Source organism: Ictidomys tridecemlineatus, chromosome 10, assembly GCF_052094955.1.
Source record: "Ictidomys tridecemlineatus isolate mIctTri1 chromosome 10, mIctTri1.hap1, whole genome shotgun sequence".
In the NCBI taxonomy this organism is placed as follows: Eukaryota; Metazoa; Chordata; class Mammalia; order Rodentia; family Sciuridae; genus Ictidomys; species Ictidomys tridecemlineatus.
This window is the reverse complement of record NC_135486.1, coordinates 52609459-52627985: the sequence shown is the minus strand read 5'-3', so window position 1 is coordinate 52627985 and position 18527 is coordinate 52609459. Positions and strand designations below refer to the sequence as shown.

At 34.3% G+C, this 18527-nt stretch overlaps 1 protein-coding gene across 22 annotated transcripts in view; it reads left to right on the top strand.

The window, feature by feature from the left end:
• The window catches only part of Cdc42bpa (CDC42 binding protein kinase alpha), a 311232-nt gene that overhangs the window by 141650 nt on the left and 151055 nt on the right, over positions 1–18527 (top strand). For all 22 annotated transcript variants that reach the window (XM_040277554.2, XM_040277548.2, XM_040277549.2 and 19 more), the window contains one exon: positions 16937–17137. In XM_040277554.2, the coding sequence (XP_040133488.1) occupies positions 16937–17137 (201 nt within the window). The remainder of the gene's footprint in view (positions 1–16936; positions 17138–18527) is intronic.

The following is an 18527-nucleotide window of genomic DNA, read 5'->3' as shown; positions in this document are numbered from 1 at the left end:
TGCCGTTGGGATTTTGATTGGCATTGCATTAAACCTATAGAGAACTTTTGGTAATATCGCCATTTTGATGATGTTAGTTCTGCCTATCCATGAACAGGGTATATTTTTCCATCTTCTAAGATCTTCTATTTCTCTCTTTAGGGTTCTGAAGTTTTCATTGAATAAGTCTTTCACCTTTTTGTTAGGTTGATTCCCAAGTATTTCATTTTTTTTGAGGATATTGTGAATGGAGTGGGAGAAACTTTTTTTTTTTTTTTAGAACAGCTTACTATAATATACTCTAAAGGCAATGAAAGTAGCACATTATTCTGGATTGGTAATTTCAGTTCTGAATACTTATCCTGAAGATATTTTTTAAAGCTTATTATAATACCTCTTTGGCCATGTTGTTAGGAATAATTAGTATAGAATTAGCCATCCCGCTATAAAATTAGATACAATATCTGAGACAGACATTTTTGGATAATAGACAACAAACAGCATTAAGATAATTATCCTCTTAATTGCCCATGGTTGGAACAGTTCCCAACTGTCCTGAAGAAAGCTAGAGTTGGAGCAGAGTATAACATTTCTTCAGAGATTAGGAGAAGAGACCAAAGTTGGGTTAGCTGTAACAGCTGGAATCTGGCTTGACATTGGATTGAGAGAGAGAGAGAGAGAGAACAGTTGTACAGAGAGAGGTCCTAAAGTATCCCCCTCAGAGCACAAGGTTGGACTGTACATTTGTACTGCAAGATCATTTTGTATTTTCATGAAAATGATGCCTACATATTTTAGGAAGATATATAACAAAAATAATTCTAATTCTTCTCTCCTCCAAATGTTTCCCTAGAGAAAGATACTTGAACTTTTGACCCTTTCTTCTAGCATTTCATTTATTTACATATTTCTTAATATATTCGTGCTGCTTTCTCTTATTTATTAAGATTCTATTTAACTGGGTGTAGTCGCATAGTCCTATAATCCCAGAAATTCAAGAGGCTGATGCAGGAGGATCATGAGTACAAAGCCAGCTGTAACAACTTACCAAGGCCCCAAGCAATTTAGTGAGACTTTGTTCCAAAAACAATATTAAAAAAAAGGGGAACTGGGAATGTGGTTCAGTGGTTAAGCTCCTCTTGTTCAACCCCTAGTACCTCCCCTCTCCCCAATTTACTTATTTCCTATCTTGGAAGATGAACCTTCAGGTCTCTTAGTCCCCTCTATTCAACCAGTTCACTTCCTTTCCTTCTTCTCGTGTAATTACCACATAATCTGCCATTAAATCCTCTTTCAGTTTTTTTTATGATGATACTAATATTCATAGTGTGCTATAAAGTTTGTTTTAATTGCATTTCTTCATTTTTTCATTCTCCCTGAAGTAAGTAGCCACTTTACATTCCTTAGTTGTTTTTTGTTTGTTTGTTTTTTGCAGTTCTGGGGATTCAATCCAGGGCCTCAGGAATGCCAGGCAAAGGCTCTACCACTAAGCCCTAATGGCTTAGTTTTAAAATTTTAATTCATACCTATTTATCACAAGCTTTCCACAAAATGTTAATTTAGCAATTCCTTTTTCTTCTCAGATACATTATACAAATAAGCAATTCCCTTTTATCTCTTGAAGATATCTATACTGAAGTCTTGCCTTCTGCTCTCCTAATCTTGACTGTTTTTTTTTTTTGTAGTTGGACACAATACCTTTATTTTATTTACTTATTTTTATGAGTGCTGAGGTTTGAATCCAGCACTCTCTTGTGCTAGGTGAGTGCTCTACTGCTGAGCCACAACCCCAGCTCACTTGACTGTTCCTTCTTTAGGCCTACTGCAGAACTGTCTTCCTAGGAATACACCCTTATCATGGAATTTACTGTGTTGCTCTATGATATTGGATCCTCTGTTTCTAGATCTCTTGTATGTCCTTTTCACTGATGGTAGCTGCCTGAGGAAGGTTCGAATGGAAGGAAATATTTCATAATTTTCAATGTCTGACAAATGACCTAATTTCTACCTAATAGGGGTGACGGCCAGTGTCTCATTGGGTGGGTTTGTCTTCCTGCCAAGGATGATGTAAGCCACATAGAAACTTAAAGTCTCAAATAATTAGTGAAGAACAAAACACAAGTAGTCAGAAATATATTTCCTAAAAGCAGAGCCCCTGATAGATCTAGTCCACATGGGTGCTGGAACTAGACAAAGGAAAGAGGGCTCCAGTGGTCTATGTAAGGGGTTACGTCAAAGGCAGGAATAAGGTTTCAAGGGTGGAGTCTTGCTATATGATATCTTGTGGTCAGCAGGTTGATTGGCATTTTGGTAGGTCACACCCATCTCAGGTGCTGTGTGGAATCTTTGGCAGAGCTTTGGAGGAGTTCACCTGAATCAGGTGATCAATCCCTGTGGGGGTGTCATGGGAAGTTCCCAGTGCCAGACTTAACCCCTCACTAGGCTACAATGCACAACACAGTTCACACACAACCCATGTATTGCCCCTGACATCTACTCTCTTATCTGATTGATATTTTGGACATAGTATTCTAGATTTGAAGTGATTTTTCTATTAGAAGTTAGATGAATTATATTGTCTTCTGTTGAGGCATTTGTTGTCATTCTGGTTCTCAGTTCTTCTATTATAGTCTTTCTGTATATCTCCAGAAGCTTTTAGGTTGTCTCATTTATTCCTACTGTTTGAACATATTATTATTATATGTGGATCATTGTTATTTTTATTTTAACCTGGGCAGCTTCCCCAAATCTAGGAGCCTTTACCAAAGTCTGTGACTTTAAGTATTAATCATGATGTTGCTTTTTGGCTCTTAAATCTGAGTCATTTAATCATTTTACCTTCAGAATTCAGTTTCTGATGTAGAAATGTCCATTGTAATTCTTTTTCTTCCTCTAAAATTTTCTTGACTATTCTTGCCCCTTTGTTTTTCCATGTAATTGTTACAATGGTTTATATTCATACCCGTACCCAGGTATAGATATTCTTTAACAAATACAAGCTTGAAGACCTACACTGAATTTAGAGATTGATTTGGGGAATTTATAACATGGGATATTCCCTTTCATAAATGTATTCATTATAATTATTTTAGAGTTCTTTGTATTTCTGTTAGTTAAATTTTACAATATTTACTATTATTAATCTATTTTTTGCTTAATAATAGTAAATAATAACATATTATATTTATTCCTAGATACCTTGTGAATTTTTTTTGGTTATGATAAATTGCAGTTTGGATTTGCAGTTTAATAGCATATAGCTCTTTTTAGGCCACAGTTGGTTTTCTGTGTTCATTCTGACTCTAGTTATCTTGCTAAATTTTTATCAGTTCAAAGTAATTTGTACATGCTTTTAAATTTTTTATACAGACTGTCATATAATCTACAAATAAAGGTCATCTCTGGATTTTTCCCCCTTTTATTATCCAGTAGAATGTTAAATACATGAGGTATCTGGGCTTGGTGGTGCATGCCTATCATCCCATCACCTGTGGGGGCTGAGGCAACAGGATGACAAGTTCAAAGCCAGCCTCATTAACTTAGTGAGACCCTCAAAATAACAAATAAAAAGGGCTAGGGATGTGGCTCAAGGGTTAGGTGCCCTTAGTTTCAATCCCTGGTTCCAAAACAAAAACAAAAACAAAAAACAAAGAGGTGTGTAGTGATAATGAATATCTTGTCTTGTGACTTTATGGTGGTGTTTCTGTAGTTTCAAATATCTTTCATCAGATTAAGGAATTTCTTTTTATTTCTGATTACCAAGAGTTTACCATTATGATTGTAATCAAATAATTTTTGTATTCATTGAGATAATGTTACGGTGTTTTCCCTTTATTATTTCAATTTGGTGAATGACTTAGATTTTTCAGTGTTAAGCCACCATTCTTTGGATGAACCTAACTTTATCACAATTTCATATTGACATATTTTAAAAGATTGCTAGATTGATTCTGCTAATGCTAATGTTTTATATAGGATTATTACCTGACATTCATTAATGAGATTGATCATATTTGATATTGGAGTAGCTTTATAAAATGAGTAGGTAAACCCTATTCTCTCCTCTTACTCATTTTAGCTCTAGGACAGTTAATATAATTCAGTGATTGTCTGTTTCTTTTGTAATTCATAAAATTAATTATAAATTACCTTAGCCTTGGTGAGGTTTTGGTTTTCTTTTGTTATTTTGTTTGTTTTACAGGCAGATTTCTTTCTTTTTTTTTTTTTAACTATTGATTAAAACTTTTTAATGGTTATAGGTCTGTTTGGTTTTCTGTTTCTTCCTGAGTCAGTTTTGGTAAGTTACATTTTTCTGAACATTGTCCATTTTCTCTGAGTTTCCAGTTTTATTGGAGTAAATTTGTTCAAATTACCCTCTACTTAGTTATAAAATCTCTTTTGTATGTGTAGTTTTGCACCTTATTCATTCCTACTGTTGTTTGTTTGTATTTCTCTCTCTTTTTTTTTTTTGTAAATATTTATAAAGAACATTTACTGGGTTGGGGTTGTGGCTCAGTGGTAGAGCGCTCGCCTAGCACAGGCAAGGCCCTGGGTTTGATCCACAGCACCACATAAAAAAATAAACAAATAAACAAAATAAAGGTATTGTGTACAACTAAAAAATAAATATTTTTTTAAAAAAGAACATTTACTATTGCTTAATTCTAAGTCTTTTCCAACTTCATTGGATCATAATTATTTATAGGTATACCTTTTCATATCTATAGTGTTATACTAGTTAATTAATTGGCTTATTTCTAGTTTTATTTTGTTGGAAAATGGGCTTGAAGATTCATTTTTTGGCATTAGTTGAAATTTGTTTTATAATTTTATAGCAGACCAATTTTTTATGTGTTTCATGCTTATTCAGAAAGAATACATTTTTAGTAACTTTTATTTCTTTTTCTATTTTGGAAGTTATACCTTTTATGTTCAATATTTTAATAGTTATCTTTAACTTTTTAAAATATTTACACTTAAGTTAATCAATTTTTACAACATGCTTCCAGTCAAAACAAAAAACTTGGGCTGGGGCTCAGTCACAGAGAACTTGCCTGGCATGTGTGAGGCACTGGGTTAGATCCTTAGCACCACATAAAATAAAATAAAGGCATGGTGTACATATACAACTACTCTTCTGGAACTATACCCAAAGGACCTAAAAACAGCATACTACAGAACACAGCCACATCAGTATTTATAGCAGCACAATTCACAATAGCTAAACTGTGGAGCCAACCTAGATGTCCTTCAATGGATGAATGGATAAAAAAAAATGTGGCATTTATACACAATGGAGTATTACTCAGCACTGAAAAATAATAAGATCATGGCATTTGCAGGGAAATGGATGGCATTAGAGCAGATTATGCTAAGTGAAGTTAGCTAATCCCGAAAAACCAAAAGCCGAATGTCTTCTCTGATATAAGGGGGGTGACTCAAAATGGGGTAGGGAGGAAGAGCATGGGAAGAAGATTACCTCTAGATAGGGAAGAGGGTTGGGAGAGAAAGAAAGGGAGAAGGTGATTGCATGGATGGTGGAAGGAGACCCTCATCATTGTACAAAATACATGTATGAAAATGTGAATTTGGTGGCAACATATCTATGGAGATATGATAAATTGTGGTATAAAGGTGAAAAAAAAAGAATTGTAATGCAAAAAAGAACATGTATAACGGCATAAATTGGCGTGAGCATACTTTATATCAGAAATATGAAAAATTGTGCCCTATATATGTAATAGAATTGTAATGCTTTCTGCTGCTTTCGGGTAGTTAAAAAATTTTAAAAAAATAAAATTATAAAAAAAGAAAAAGAAATAAATAAAAAATAAAACAAGAAAAAAAATTTAAAAAAAGAAACTTAGTTTACATCATATATAACAATTAACTCAAGCTGGGTGTGGTGGTGCACATCTATAATCCCAGCACCTAGGGAGGCCAAACAGAAGGATTGCAGATTCAATTTAGTGAGGCTATAAGCAACCTAGTGAGACCCTGTCTCAAAAAATACAAAGGGCTAGGGATGTGGCTAAGCTCCCTTAGGTTCATTCACTGGTACTACAAAGAAATAAAAAAAAAAACCTCAAAATGAATTAAATGCTTAAATATAAAAACTAAGACTATAAAACTCTTAGAAGAAAGCATAGGTGAAAGCTTTAGGACATTGGATTTGATAGTTATTTCTCAGCATAATACAAAAATCATAGGCAACAAAAGAAAAATAAGTTGTCCTATATCCTCAAAAAATTTTGTGCATCATTCTACACAGTCTTCAGAGTTAAAAGGCAACATGTTGAATGGGTGAAAATATTTGCAAATCATATCTAATAACATGTTAATTTAAAAAATGAATAAAAGAACTAATCAAACTCAACAAAAATAACCCCATTGAAGAAAACCACAAGGGACTTCAATAGACAATTTTCCAAAGAAGATACACAGATGGCCAATAAACACTCACTAAAACTAATCCTTATAGAAAGGCAAATCAAAGTTATATTGGGCACCTTATACCTAGAATGGCTGGTCATAAAGCAGAAAATAAGAAGTGTTGTCAAGGATGTGAATAAATAGGAACTTTGGGGCACTGTTGATAGAAATGTAGCATAGTATAGCTGCTATGGAAAAAATATGGATAGTTCTTCAAGAAATTAAAAATAAAATTATCAAGTAATCCAGCAATTTCTATTATGCATAAATACCCCAAAGAAATAAAAACAGAGGCTTGAACAGATGTTTTTATGCCCATGTTCATAGCAGCATTATTTACAATGGCCAAAAATTCAAAGCTACTCAAATGTCTGTTAACAGAATGAGTATATAGACACAGTGACTTATCAGCCTTGAAAAGAAAGAGCATTCTTATATATGTGATAACATGGGTGAACCTTAAGGACATACAAGTAAAATAATCCAGTTACAAAAGAACAAATAATATCTAATCCCATTTATATGAGGTACCTAGAGGAGCCAAATTAAAAAATACTCAAAAGTTCAATGATAATTGCCAGGTACTACGGGGAGGGAAATGGGGGAATTATTACTTTAAGACAACTAAGAAACAGACCTTTTTAAAAACAGACCCTTTTAATCCTAATCATTTCCTCAGTAGAATGTTACTGTTTTCTAGTATTTTAGGGTTTTTTTTCTTTCTTTTTTTTTTGTGGGGGGGAATGAGGGTAGGGAGGTAAAGTGGGTGGATTTTAAAAGAATTGTATTGTATTAAGTTTAAATCGACAAATTATAGTTGTAATTATTTATAAGACACCTTAGTTTTTTTAATTTTAATTTTTTTTATTGGTTATTCAAAACATTACAAAGATTGCAGAATCACATCAATTACACATCCACATTTTTACATAATGCCATAATAGTAACTGTTGTATTCTGCTACCTTTCCTATCCTCTACTATCCCCCTCCCCTCCCCTCCCATCTTTTCTCTCTACCCCATCTACTGTAATTCATTTCTCTCCTTATTTTTTCCCCATTCCTCTCACAACCTCTTATATGTAATTTTGTATAACAATGAGGGTCTCCTTCCATTTCCATGCAATTTCCCTTTCTCTCCCTTTCCCTCCCACCTCATGACTCTATTTAATGTTAATCTTTTCCTCCTGCTCTTCCTCCTTGCTCTGTTCTTGGTTGCTCTCATTATATCAAAGAAGACATTTGGCATTTGTTTTTTAGGGATTGGCTGGCTTCACTTAGCATAATCTACTTTAATGCCACCCATTTCCCTGCAAATTACATGATTTTGTCATTTTTATACACTCCATTGTGTATAAATGCCACATTTTTTTTATCCATTCATCTATGAGGGGCATCGGGGTTGGTTCCACAGTCTAGCTATTGTGAATTGTGCTGCTATGAACATCGATGTGGCAGTATCCCTGTAGTATGCTCTTTTAAGGTAGGGAATAGTACCTATTTTTAAGTAGGGAGTAGTCCGAGAAGGGCAATAGCTGGGTCAAATGGTGGTTCCATTCCCAGCTTTCCCAGGAATCTCCAAACTGCTTTCCAAATTGGCTGCACCAATTTGCAGTCCCACCAGCAATGTACAAGAGTACCCTTTTCTCCACATCCTCGCCAGCACTTGTTGTTATTTGACTTCATAGTGGCTGCCAATCTTACTGGAGTGAGATGGTATCTTAGGGTGGTTTTGATTTGCATTTCTCTGACTGCTAGAGATGGTGAGCATTTTTTCATGTACTTGTTGATTGATTGTATGTCCTCCTCTGAGAAGTGTCTGTTCAGGTCCTTGGCCCATTTGTTGATTGGGTTATTTGTTTTCTTATTGTCTAATTTTTTGAGTTCTTTGTATACTGTGGATATTAGGGCTCTATCTGAAGTGTGAGGAGTAAACATTTGTTCCCATGATGTAGGCTCCCTGTTTACCTCTCTTACTGTTTCTTTTGCTGAGAAAAAACTTTTCAGTTTGAGTAAGTCCCATTTGTTGATTCTAGTTATTAACTCTTGTGCTATGGGTGTCCTATTGAGGAATTTGGAGCCCAACCCCACAATATGTAGATCAGAGCCAACCTTTTCTTCTATCAGACGCATAGTCTCTGATTTGATATCAAGGTTCTTGATCCATTTTGAGTTAACTTTTGTGCATGGCGAGAGAAGGGGATTCAGTTTCATTTTGTTGCATATGGATTTCCAGTTTTCCCAGCACCATTTGTTGAAGATGCTATCCTTCCTCCATTGCATGCTTTTAGCCCCTTTATCGAATATAAGATAGTTGTAATTACAACTATTTGTGGATTGGTCTCTGTGTCCTCTATTTTATACCATTGGTCCACCCGCCTATTTTGGTACCAGTACCATGCTGCTTTTGTTACTATTGCTCTGTAGTACAGTTTGAAATCTGGTATCGCTACACCTCCTGATTCACACTTCCTGCTTAGAATTGCTTTTGCTATTCTGGGTCTTTTATTTTTCCATATGAATTTCATGATTGCTTTTGCAATTGCTTTGGTTGGGATTTTGATTGGCATTGCATTGAACCTATAGAGAACTTTTGGTAATATCACCATTTTGATGATGTTAGTTCTGCCTATCCATGAACAGGGTATATTTTTCCATCTTCTAAGATCTTCTTCTATTTCTCTCTTTAGGGTTCTGTAGTTTTCATTGTATAGATCTTTCACCTCTTTTGTTGGGTTGATTCCCAAGTATTGTATTTTTTTTTTTTTGAGGATATTGTGAATGGGGTGGTTTTCCTCATTTCCAGTTCAGAAGATTTGTCGCTGATATACAGGAATGCCTTTGATTTATGCGTGTTGATTTTATATCCTGCCACTTTGCTGAATTCATTTATTAGCTTTAGTAGTTTCTTTGTAGACCCTTTTGGGTCTTCTAGGTATAAAATCATATCATCCGCAAATAGTGATAGTTTAAGTTCTTCTTTTCCTATCTTGATGCCTTTAATTTCTTTTGTCTGTCTAATTGCTCTGGCCAGTATTTCCAGAACTATATTGAATAGAAGTGGTGAGAGAGGGCATCCCTGACTTGTTCCAGATTTTAGAGGGAATGCCTTCAGTTTTTTTCCATTTAGAATGATGGTAGCCTGAGGCTTAGCATATATAGCTTTTACAATGTTGAGGTAAGTTCCTGTTATCCCTAGTTTTTCTAATGTTTTGAACATAAAGGGATGCTGTACTTTGTCGAATGCTTTTTCTGCGTCTATCGAGATGATCATATGGTTCTTATCTTTAAGTCTATTGATGTGGTGAATAACGTTTATTGATTTCCGTGTATTGAACCAGCCTTGCATCCCAGGGATGAATCCTACTTGATCATGGTGCACGATCTTTTTTATATGTTTTGGTATACAATTTGCCAGAATTTTATTGAGGGTTTTTGCATCTAAATTCATTAGGGATATTGGTCTGTAGTTTGCTTTCTTTGAGGTGTCTTTATCTGGTTTGGGAATCAGGGTGATATTGGCCTCATAGAATGAATTTGGAAGTTCTCCCTCTTTTTGTATCTCCTGAAATAGATTGTGGAGTATTGGTATTAGTTCTTCTTTAAAGGTCTTGTAAAACTCTGCTGTATATCCATCCAGTCCTGGGCTTTTCTTGATTGGTAGTCTTTTGATGGTTTCTTCTATTTCCTCACTTGATATTGGTCTGTTTAGGTTGTTTGTATCTTCCTGATTCAATCTGGGTAGTTCATATGTCTTAAGGAATTTATCGATGCCTTCACTATCTTCTATTTTATTAGAGTACAGGGTTTCAAAATAATTTCTAATTATCTTCTGTATTTCTGAATTGTCTGGTGTGATGTTGCGTTTTTCATCCTATAAGCTAGTAATTTGGGTTCTCTCTCTTCTTCTCTTTGTTAGCATGGCTAGTGGTTTATCAATCTTATTTATTTTTTCAAAGAACCAACTTTTAGTTTTGTCAATTTTTTGATTGTTTATTTTGTTTTGATTTCATTGATTTCAGCTCTAATTTTAATTATTTCTTGCCTTCTATTGTATTTGCTGCTGATTTGTTCTTCTTTTTCTAAGGCTTCGAGGTGTAGTGTGAGGTCATTTATTTGTTGACTTTTCTTTCTTTTAAGGAATGAACTCCATGAAATGAATTTTCCTCTTAGTACTGCTTTCATAGTGTCCCAGAGATTTTGATATGTTGTGTCTGAGTTTTCGTTTACGTCTAAGAATTTTTTAATTTCCTCTTTGATGTCTTCTGTAACCCTTTGTTCATTCAGTAGCATATTGTTTAATCTCCATGTGATGTAGGATTTTTCCTTTCTCATTTTATTATTGATTTCCAATTTCATTCCATTATGATCAGATAAAATGCATGGTAGTATCTCAACTCCTTTGTAATTGCTAAGATTTGCCCTGTGACATAATATATGGGCTATTTTTGAGAAGGATCCATGTGCTGCTGAGAAGAAAGTGTTTCCGCTTAATGTTCGGTGGTATATTCTGTATATATCAATTAAGTCTAAGTTATTAATTGTATTATTGAGCTCTGTGGTTTCTTTATTCAACTTTTGATTGGAAGATCTGTTCATTGGTGAGAGAAGTGTATTAAAATCTCCCATGATTATTGTGTTGTTGTCTATTAGACTCTTGAACTTGAGAAGAGTTTGTTTGATGAATGCAGCTGCACCATTGTTTGGGGCATATATATTAATGATCGTCAAGTCTTGTTGGTGTATGGTTCCCTTGAGCAGTATGTAGTGTCCTTGTTTATCCCTTTTGATTAACTTTGGCTTGAAGTCTATTTTATTTGATACAAGTATGGACACCCCTGCTTGCTTCTGGGGTCCGTATGAGTGATATGATTTTTCCCAACCTTTCACCTTCAGTCTGTGTATGTCTTTTCCTATCAGATGAGTCTCCTATAGGCAGCATATTGTTGGATCTTTTTTTTAATCCATTCTACTAGCCTATGTCTTTTGATTGGTGCATTGAAGCCATTAATATTTAGGGTTACTATTGAGATATGGTTTGTATTTCCAGCCATATTTGGTTATGTACGATATTTAACATCATTTGTTTTTCCTCTATGCTTAGTTTTTCCTTTACTGTACTACCTCCCGCTGTTGGTTTTCATTGTTATTTTTCATTTCCTCTTCCTGTAATGTTTTGCCAAGGATGTTTTGAAGAGCTGGTTTTCTAGCTGCAAATTCTTTTAACTTTTGTTTATCATGGAAGATTTTTATTTTATCTTCAATCCTGAAGCTTAATTTCGCTGGATATATGATTCTTTGTTGAAACCCTTTTTCTTTCAGCGTTTGAAATATGTTTTTCCAGGATCTTCTAGCTTTCAGAGTCTGTGTTGAAAGATCAGCAGTTTTCCTGATTGGTTTACCCCTAAATGTAATCTGCTTCCTCTCTCTTTTAGAGAAAAGATTCTCTCCTTATTCTGTATGTTGGGCATCTTCATTATTATGTGTCTTGGTGTGGATCTCTTATGATTTTGTACATTCGTTGTCCTGTAGGCTTCTAGTATTTGGACTTCTTTTTCATTCTTTAAGTCTGGGAAGTTTTCTAGTATTATTTCATCGAATAGATTGCTCATTCCCTTGGTTTGGACCTCTGTACCCTCTTGTATCCCAATGACTCTTAGGTTTGGTTTCTTGATGTTATCCCATAATTCTTGGATGTTCTGCTCATGATTTCTTAACATTCTCGCTGAGCTGTCTATGTTCTTTTCAAGTTGAAAAACTTTGTCTTCGTTGTCTGAAGTTCTATCTTCTAAGTGTTCTACTCTGCTGTTAATACTCTCATTTGAGTTTTTAATTTGGTTTATTGTTTCCTGCATTTCCAGGATTTCTGTTTGTTTTTTATATCCTCTATCTCCCTATAGATTTGATCTTTTGCTTCTTGGATTTGTTATGCAATTCATTGTCAAAGTGATTTTTCATTGTCTGAAATTGATGTATAATATCTTCCTTGAGACTCCAGATCATCTGAAGCATGTATATCCTGAACTTTGTCTGACATTCCATCAGCTGCAGAAATTACTTCATCTAATGTTGAATTGACCTGTATTGTTTGTGGTCCTTTCTTTCCTTGTCTTTTCATACTGCTCATCATTCTTTCTAGCTTTGTGAAACTGTTGTGCTAATGTTTTTCCTCTTATATATTTGTATTGTTCTTGTATAGCTCCAAAATCCTTCTTTTTCGGAGAAAGACAATGTTAACAGATCTCAGTATCAACAGTACATTATCTAAGCACAAGTTTTCATTATTAATACATTTATAGTTAGATTCTAAGACTATAGATATTGGTTTTAATTATTACTTACGAATATATTCATTAGTTTTATAAAAGGCATACCATATCTGATGACATATAGAAAACTTTATTTCAGATGAAGGATGTTATACTTAGAGGGAAAGGAGTCAGGGTATGAGGTTAAACTAACTTAGCACCTTTGGAGAATTCTAACCACTACTGGTAATTTATGGAAGAATGTATCAACTCAACCTCCTATCTATTTAGATAGTTACCCTATGTATAGATAGCAAAAGTTAGGAGATTGAAAGTGGGATAGAATACGAATTAAAAAAAAGAAAAAAAATAACAAGGAAGAAAAGAGAAATAAGAGAAGGAAAAGGGAAGTAAGATAGAAATAAAAAAAATCGGTGAGAGGTGGGGTATATGCAATTCCTCTATATTATATTACTTTGGTAATTCGCTTGTTCATGCACAGTTCTTGGTTTCACATATGATGAAGTTGTGGAAGAGAGAGAAGAAAAGAGAAAGAAAGAGAAAAAATAAGTCTCTCCGAACACTGTTTTCTTTGCTTCCAGTAGGTGCTGTTGTCTATTTCTAGATTGAGCCTCTGTATTCAAGGTGGTGGGTATAGCCAGTGTGAAAGGAAATGAGCTTCCATCTGTATCTTCTCTACTCAGTCTCTGAGGTAGAAACCAGGTGCCTGTACAATTGTTGTTTTGCGTTGATAGCTACACCCCCAAAAGCTTGTGGGAAATATTTTGAGTTAGCACAGCTAAGGGTGGGGGAGTTGGAAACCGGGTACCTGGATCAGCCGCAGATCTGTGCTGGTAGCCACACCCCCTTTAATGGGTTTTAAGGGTTGATGGGCTTCCTCCAGACTAGCACTCAGGGCGGGGCCGGACTTTCTCCTCCGGTCTGGCTGGGTGCCTGGCATCTTCCTCCTCCCGTGTGGCTGGGCCCCTGGCGCGTCTTCCTCCTCCGGTCTCGACATCTTAGTTTTTGACCTTAATAGTAGTTGACATTTTCTTCCTTGTCATGTTATTCTTTCCCCTCTTCCTCCTCCTCCTCCTCCTCCTCCATTATGTTATGTAATAAATAATCATGTAAGTACATGTTTAAATTTACTAATATCTTTATTTTTGATTGCTTCTAGTATCACATTCCTCTATCTGAGTTTGTGTTTTTTGAAGTATACCCTTTAGTACTTTTCTAAAAGGATCTATAAGTTACAGCTCACTCAGTCTTTTTATGAAAATGTCTTTAACACATTACTGTATCTTAATTTAGATAGATGGATATTATGGTTTGGATCTAAAATTGATCCCAAAGAACTCATATGTCAGGCAGTGTTGAAAATTTAAAAGACTGATAAGAGTTGTAAACTCATCAGTAGATTACTCTATTTGTTGGATTAATAATTTGAATGACCTCCTGGGTGATAGCTGCATTGGGAACATAGTCTTGGACTGTATCTCTTACTTATCCTTTCCCCTCTGTGCTTCTTGGCTGTCATGAGCTGACAACTGTCCTCTATCACATCCTGCTGCCACAGTGTTTTGCCTTGCCTCAGGTATAGAGCAATGAAGTTAGCCAACCATGGACCAAACCTCTGAAACCATAAGCCTGAATAAACTTTTCTTACTTGTTGTTGTAAAGTATTTTGGTCACAGCAATACAAAGCTGACTAATACAAAGATGACTAATACAAAGGTGACTAATTCCTGAATAAACTTTTCTTACTTATTGCTGTTAAGTATTTTAGTCACAGCAATACAAAGGTGACTAATACAGTAGGAAATATTGTATTGATAATTATTTTATCTCATTACTTGTAAGTTATAATTCCATTTGTTGTCACTGCTATTTGGTAGTATTAATATTTCATCTGTCAATCTAATTGTCATTCTTTGGTAGATAATCTTTTTATATTTTTGCAGTACTGGTGATTGAACCTTAGGACCTTCAGCATTCCAGGCAAGTGCTCTATCACTAGGCTGCACCCGCAACCTCTTACATAATCTTTTAGTGGGCTGGGTATATAGCTCAGTTGATAGAGTGCTTGCCTCACCTGGTTCAATACACAGCAACACACACACACACACACACACACACACACACACACACTCACACACACACACACACACCACAAAAAATCATTTGGGGGGGGGTGTTTCAATGTTTTTTTAAAATCTATTTGCCTTTGGTGTACCATAATTTAACTATAGTAGGTATAGAAGTGGAACTGGTTTTATGTTTTCAGGACTAAAAAGCCTCCTGATTCCAAGGATTCAAGCCTTATATTATTCTTGAAAAATATTAAAGGTGTAACTCTTTGAACATTGTTTTACAGCATTTTGTCCTTTCTTTTATTCTCTCATGTTGAACCTACTCACTCTAGTGTTGGTACTCTTGTATATCTTTCATCTTTGTATCTTTTCATACTGGATGGTGATGAACTTCTTAAGCTCTTTTTCAGGTGTAACCTTCTTTTCAATGTATGTAATCTATTTGTTCACTGTATTTTCAAAATTTCAATAAATTCATTTCTGAGACTTGTTTGTATATATCTGTTTTTTTTTTAATTTTTTGTGTGTCTTTAGTAATTTTAAACATACTTATTTGAAACAGAAGATCTCATATTTGTTAGGAATTAATTTTCCCCTGTATAATTTTTTTCATTAATGAATACTTTGTTACAATACATCGTTTGTTGGAATTTTTGACTGCTAGTTAAAATGGACAGTTTCCCCATTTGGTTTATATTATTGGATTGTGAGCTCATTCTTAGTGAGATTTTTTTGTGTGTGTGTGTGTGTGTGTGTGAGAATTGTATCTGGCCAAATTTAAGCATTCGTCCTCCAAAGTAATTTTGAATTTGCTTTGCTTCATAGAGACAAACAAATTGACTATAGGGCCAAGATTTATGCCAGTTTTTGGCTTGAGAACATATGGACTTCAGAAGCAGTGTGAGTTAGAATCCCAAATATTAAGATCTTGTGATCTAAAATTAGGAATTTTTATTCTGCAGGAGAAATATATTTCACAAATCAGCCACAATAACAAGTCTTCTTGTCATTCTTGACTGTGTGGCAGATTTTTATAATTTTCCATTTCACTAAATAATGTACCTCTTAAGGTAAAGGGCATATAATATAGGTAGCCTCCCTTCAAAGTCCCTACCTTACATAATCTCATAGGTCTTTTCATTTTGTTCCTTATGTATTTTAAAATCTAAGTACCTAGAAAATGAAAACCAGGAACACTCCAACCGCATCCCAGCTCTAATGCTTATCACTTTCCTGGTCAACCATTTCTTGCTTATTGACCCGTCAGAATTTCTTTTTTTAAGAGTTGTTTTTTTATATTTATAAGAATCGCTGTTGTATTTTTAAGAGGTCATATGAAGAATTTTTAAGTTATGTCAACTCAGTGTTGTCAAATTAAATCCTATCCTAATTATTGAGATTAGTAATTTAGTGTGCAAAATCAAGAATAATAAGCCTTGTTTACCTTGAGAATGTTCAGTTTTTGCTATGCTTTTAAAAATATAAAGTGCCATTTCAGGGTACCTTAGATTATATGTACCGAGGATCTTTTTTAGTTAACTAGTTTTCTAATTTAACACCTAATCTGCTATAGTGAATTATATCCACAATTTTGGGGGGTGTGTGTGTGTGTGTGTGTGTGTGTGTAAACTGTGGTTTTGAAGTATATACTTTATCCCCTTTATAATTTTTTCATTAGTAAATACTTTGTTACATTGTCATTGGCATTTATTTTTCATAGTTTACCATAAGTTTAAACATAATCTTCAATATTGGCCTAAATTTTGTTCATTGTCCCCTCCCTCCTCTAATTGTAAAATTTTCACAGTTCCATTTATACATATACAAACACACTAATTATACAGATGTTAATAAGTCAATATTTTAAACCTAATATTTAGTTTATTATTAACAACTATGATGATTCCAGTCATATTGTTACTCTAAATCTAGTCAACTAAGTAACATCTACAATAGAGATTCTATAGTATTATGTAATATGAAAAAGCACTAACATGGAGATTATACAAAATCTTACTTATATATAAGTTTCCTATATAATGAGAGACTAAATTCAGATAATGACAAAGATGTAGTAGTTGTGAGGTAACATTGTATGTTGTGAATCTCAAGTGTAATTTTATAATATATAATTATTTTGTTCCTAATATCTTACAGTAGATTAATAAAAATGTAAATTTCTTCAGGTCCAGTCCTCAGTGGCAGTTGGGACCCCAGATTACATTTCTCCTGAAATCCTTCAAGCAATGGAAGATGGAAAAGGCAGATATGGACCTGAGTGTGACTGGTGGTCTTTGGGGGTCTGTATGTATGAAATGCTGTATGGAGAAACACCATTCTATGCAGAATCTCTGGTGGAGACATATGGGAAAATTATGAATCACAAAGTTAGTATATATTTTACTTTTTTAAACCAGATTATTATGATAAATAATATAGTTTAATTAAATGGAAATAGAAAATATTTTTCTAAAAACAGTGAACTACATTTGTTAGTAGGAACATGACAATCCATAAATTATACATAAAGTTATTAGTTATAGCTTTCTACTATATTTTATTTGGAGATGCTAATGAGTAGGAAATTGAATGGTCTTTTCAACTGAATAACAAAGGACATAATGGACAATTTTAGTCATTGCTCATGACACTATGCATGGATTTATGACTAGAATGTATGTAAAAAATCTCAACCATGGTATTGACAAATGAAATGCAAGTATAAATAAAAATTAGATGCCTTTTTTTCTTGTCAGATTTTCAAATTAAAAGAAAAATTGTACTCTACTAAATAATTTATTGTGTTGAGCATTATGAGGTATTTTTGATAGGAATATAAATTGATGTAATCTTTCTGTCTGGAAGCTTACAGGCATGCACCTAAATGCCTTAACAAATGGTTAGAAGTTTTCATTAAGCAACTTTAGTTTTAGAAATCCACCCAATTGAAATATTTAGTAGGACAAAGATGTGTATACAAGATAATCTATTTTGATATTATTCAGGATCATGAAACATTAGAAACAATCCAAATGTATGACAGGAAGAAATTTACAAAAACTTTAATCTACTTAGTACAAAGTGAAATAAGAAATATTGTACATAATAAGAGGAAAGGTTTAGTTTGAAGAGTTTCAGAAGATTGTGAGCACTTGCAAAAATCCTACATATGAATAGGAATATCCCCCATAAGGGAATGAGAATCTGTTCTTTTGTTTTGGTGATGCAATTATGATTACTTGCTTTACTGTTAAGAGTCTGTAAACAGGTCAGGATGGCGCCTGGCATTTTGCCAGAGAAATGTTAGGGTCTGGATGGCGCCTTGCAAAATGCCAGAGGGAGTGGTTTGTAAAGTAATGCCAGCAAGCCATTAAGTTTGGAGATTCCTTATTGGTTGACTGCTGTATTGAGTTTATGCTAATTAAGATAAGCTGTGTGGAATGTATAAATACCGCTCCTGTCCTACAATAAATGGCTCCTACTCCTGCTGTATCAATCTACACAAGTAGTTCATCACCCCCCCTGGGTATTTTGCTGCAGCTGGACTTCGGCACTTTACAAGTGTATAAATCAGTTTTATATAAGTTTTTGTTCGTCCACCTACCTGCAAAGATAGTGTTGTAACTAGCTACAAAGAAAGATTAGTTAGTTGTAAGAAAAATCAGGGACAGCATTTAAGAAATCATTGTAGGGCTGGGGTTGTGGCTCAGAGGTAAAGCGCTCGCCTAGCATGCGTGAGGCACTGGGTTCAATCCAGCACCACATAAAGTAAAATAA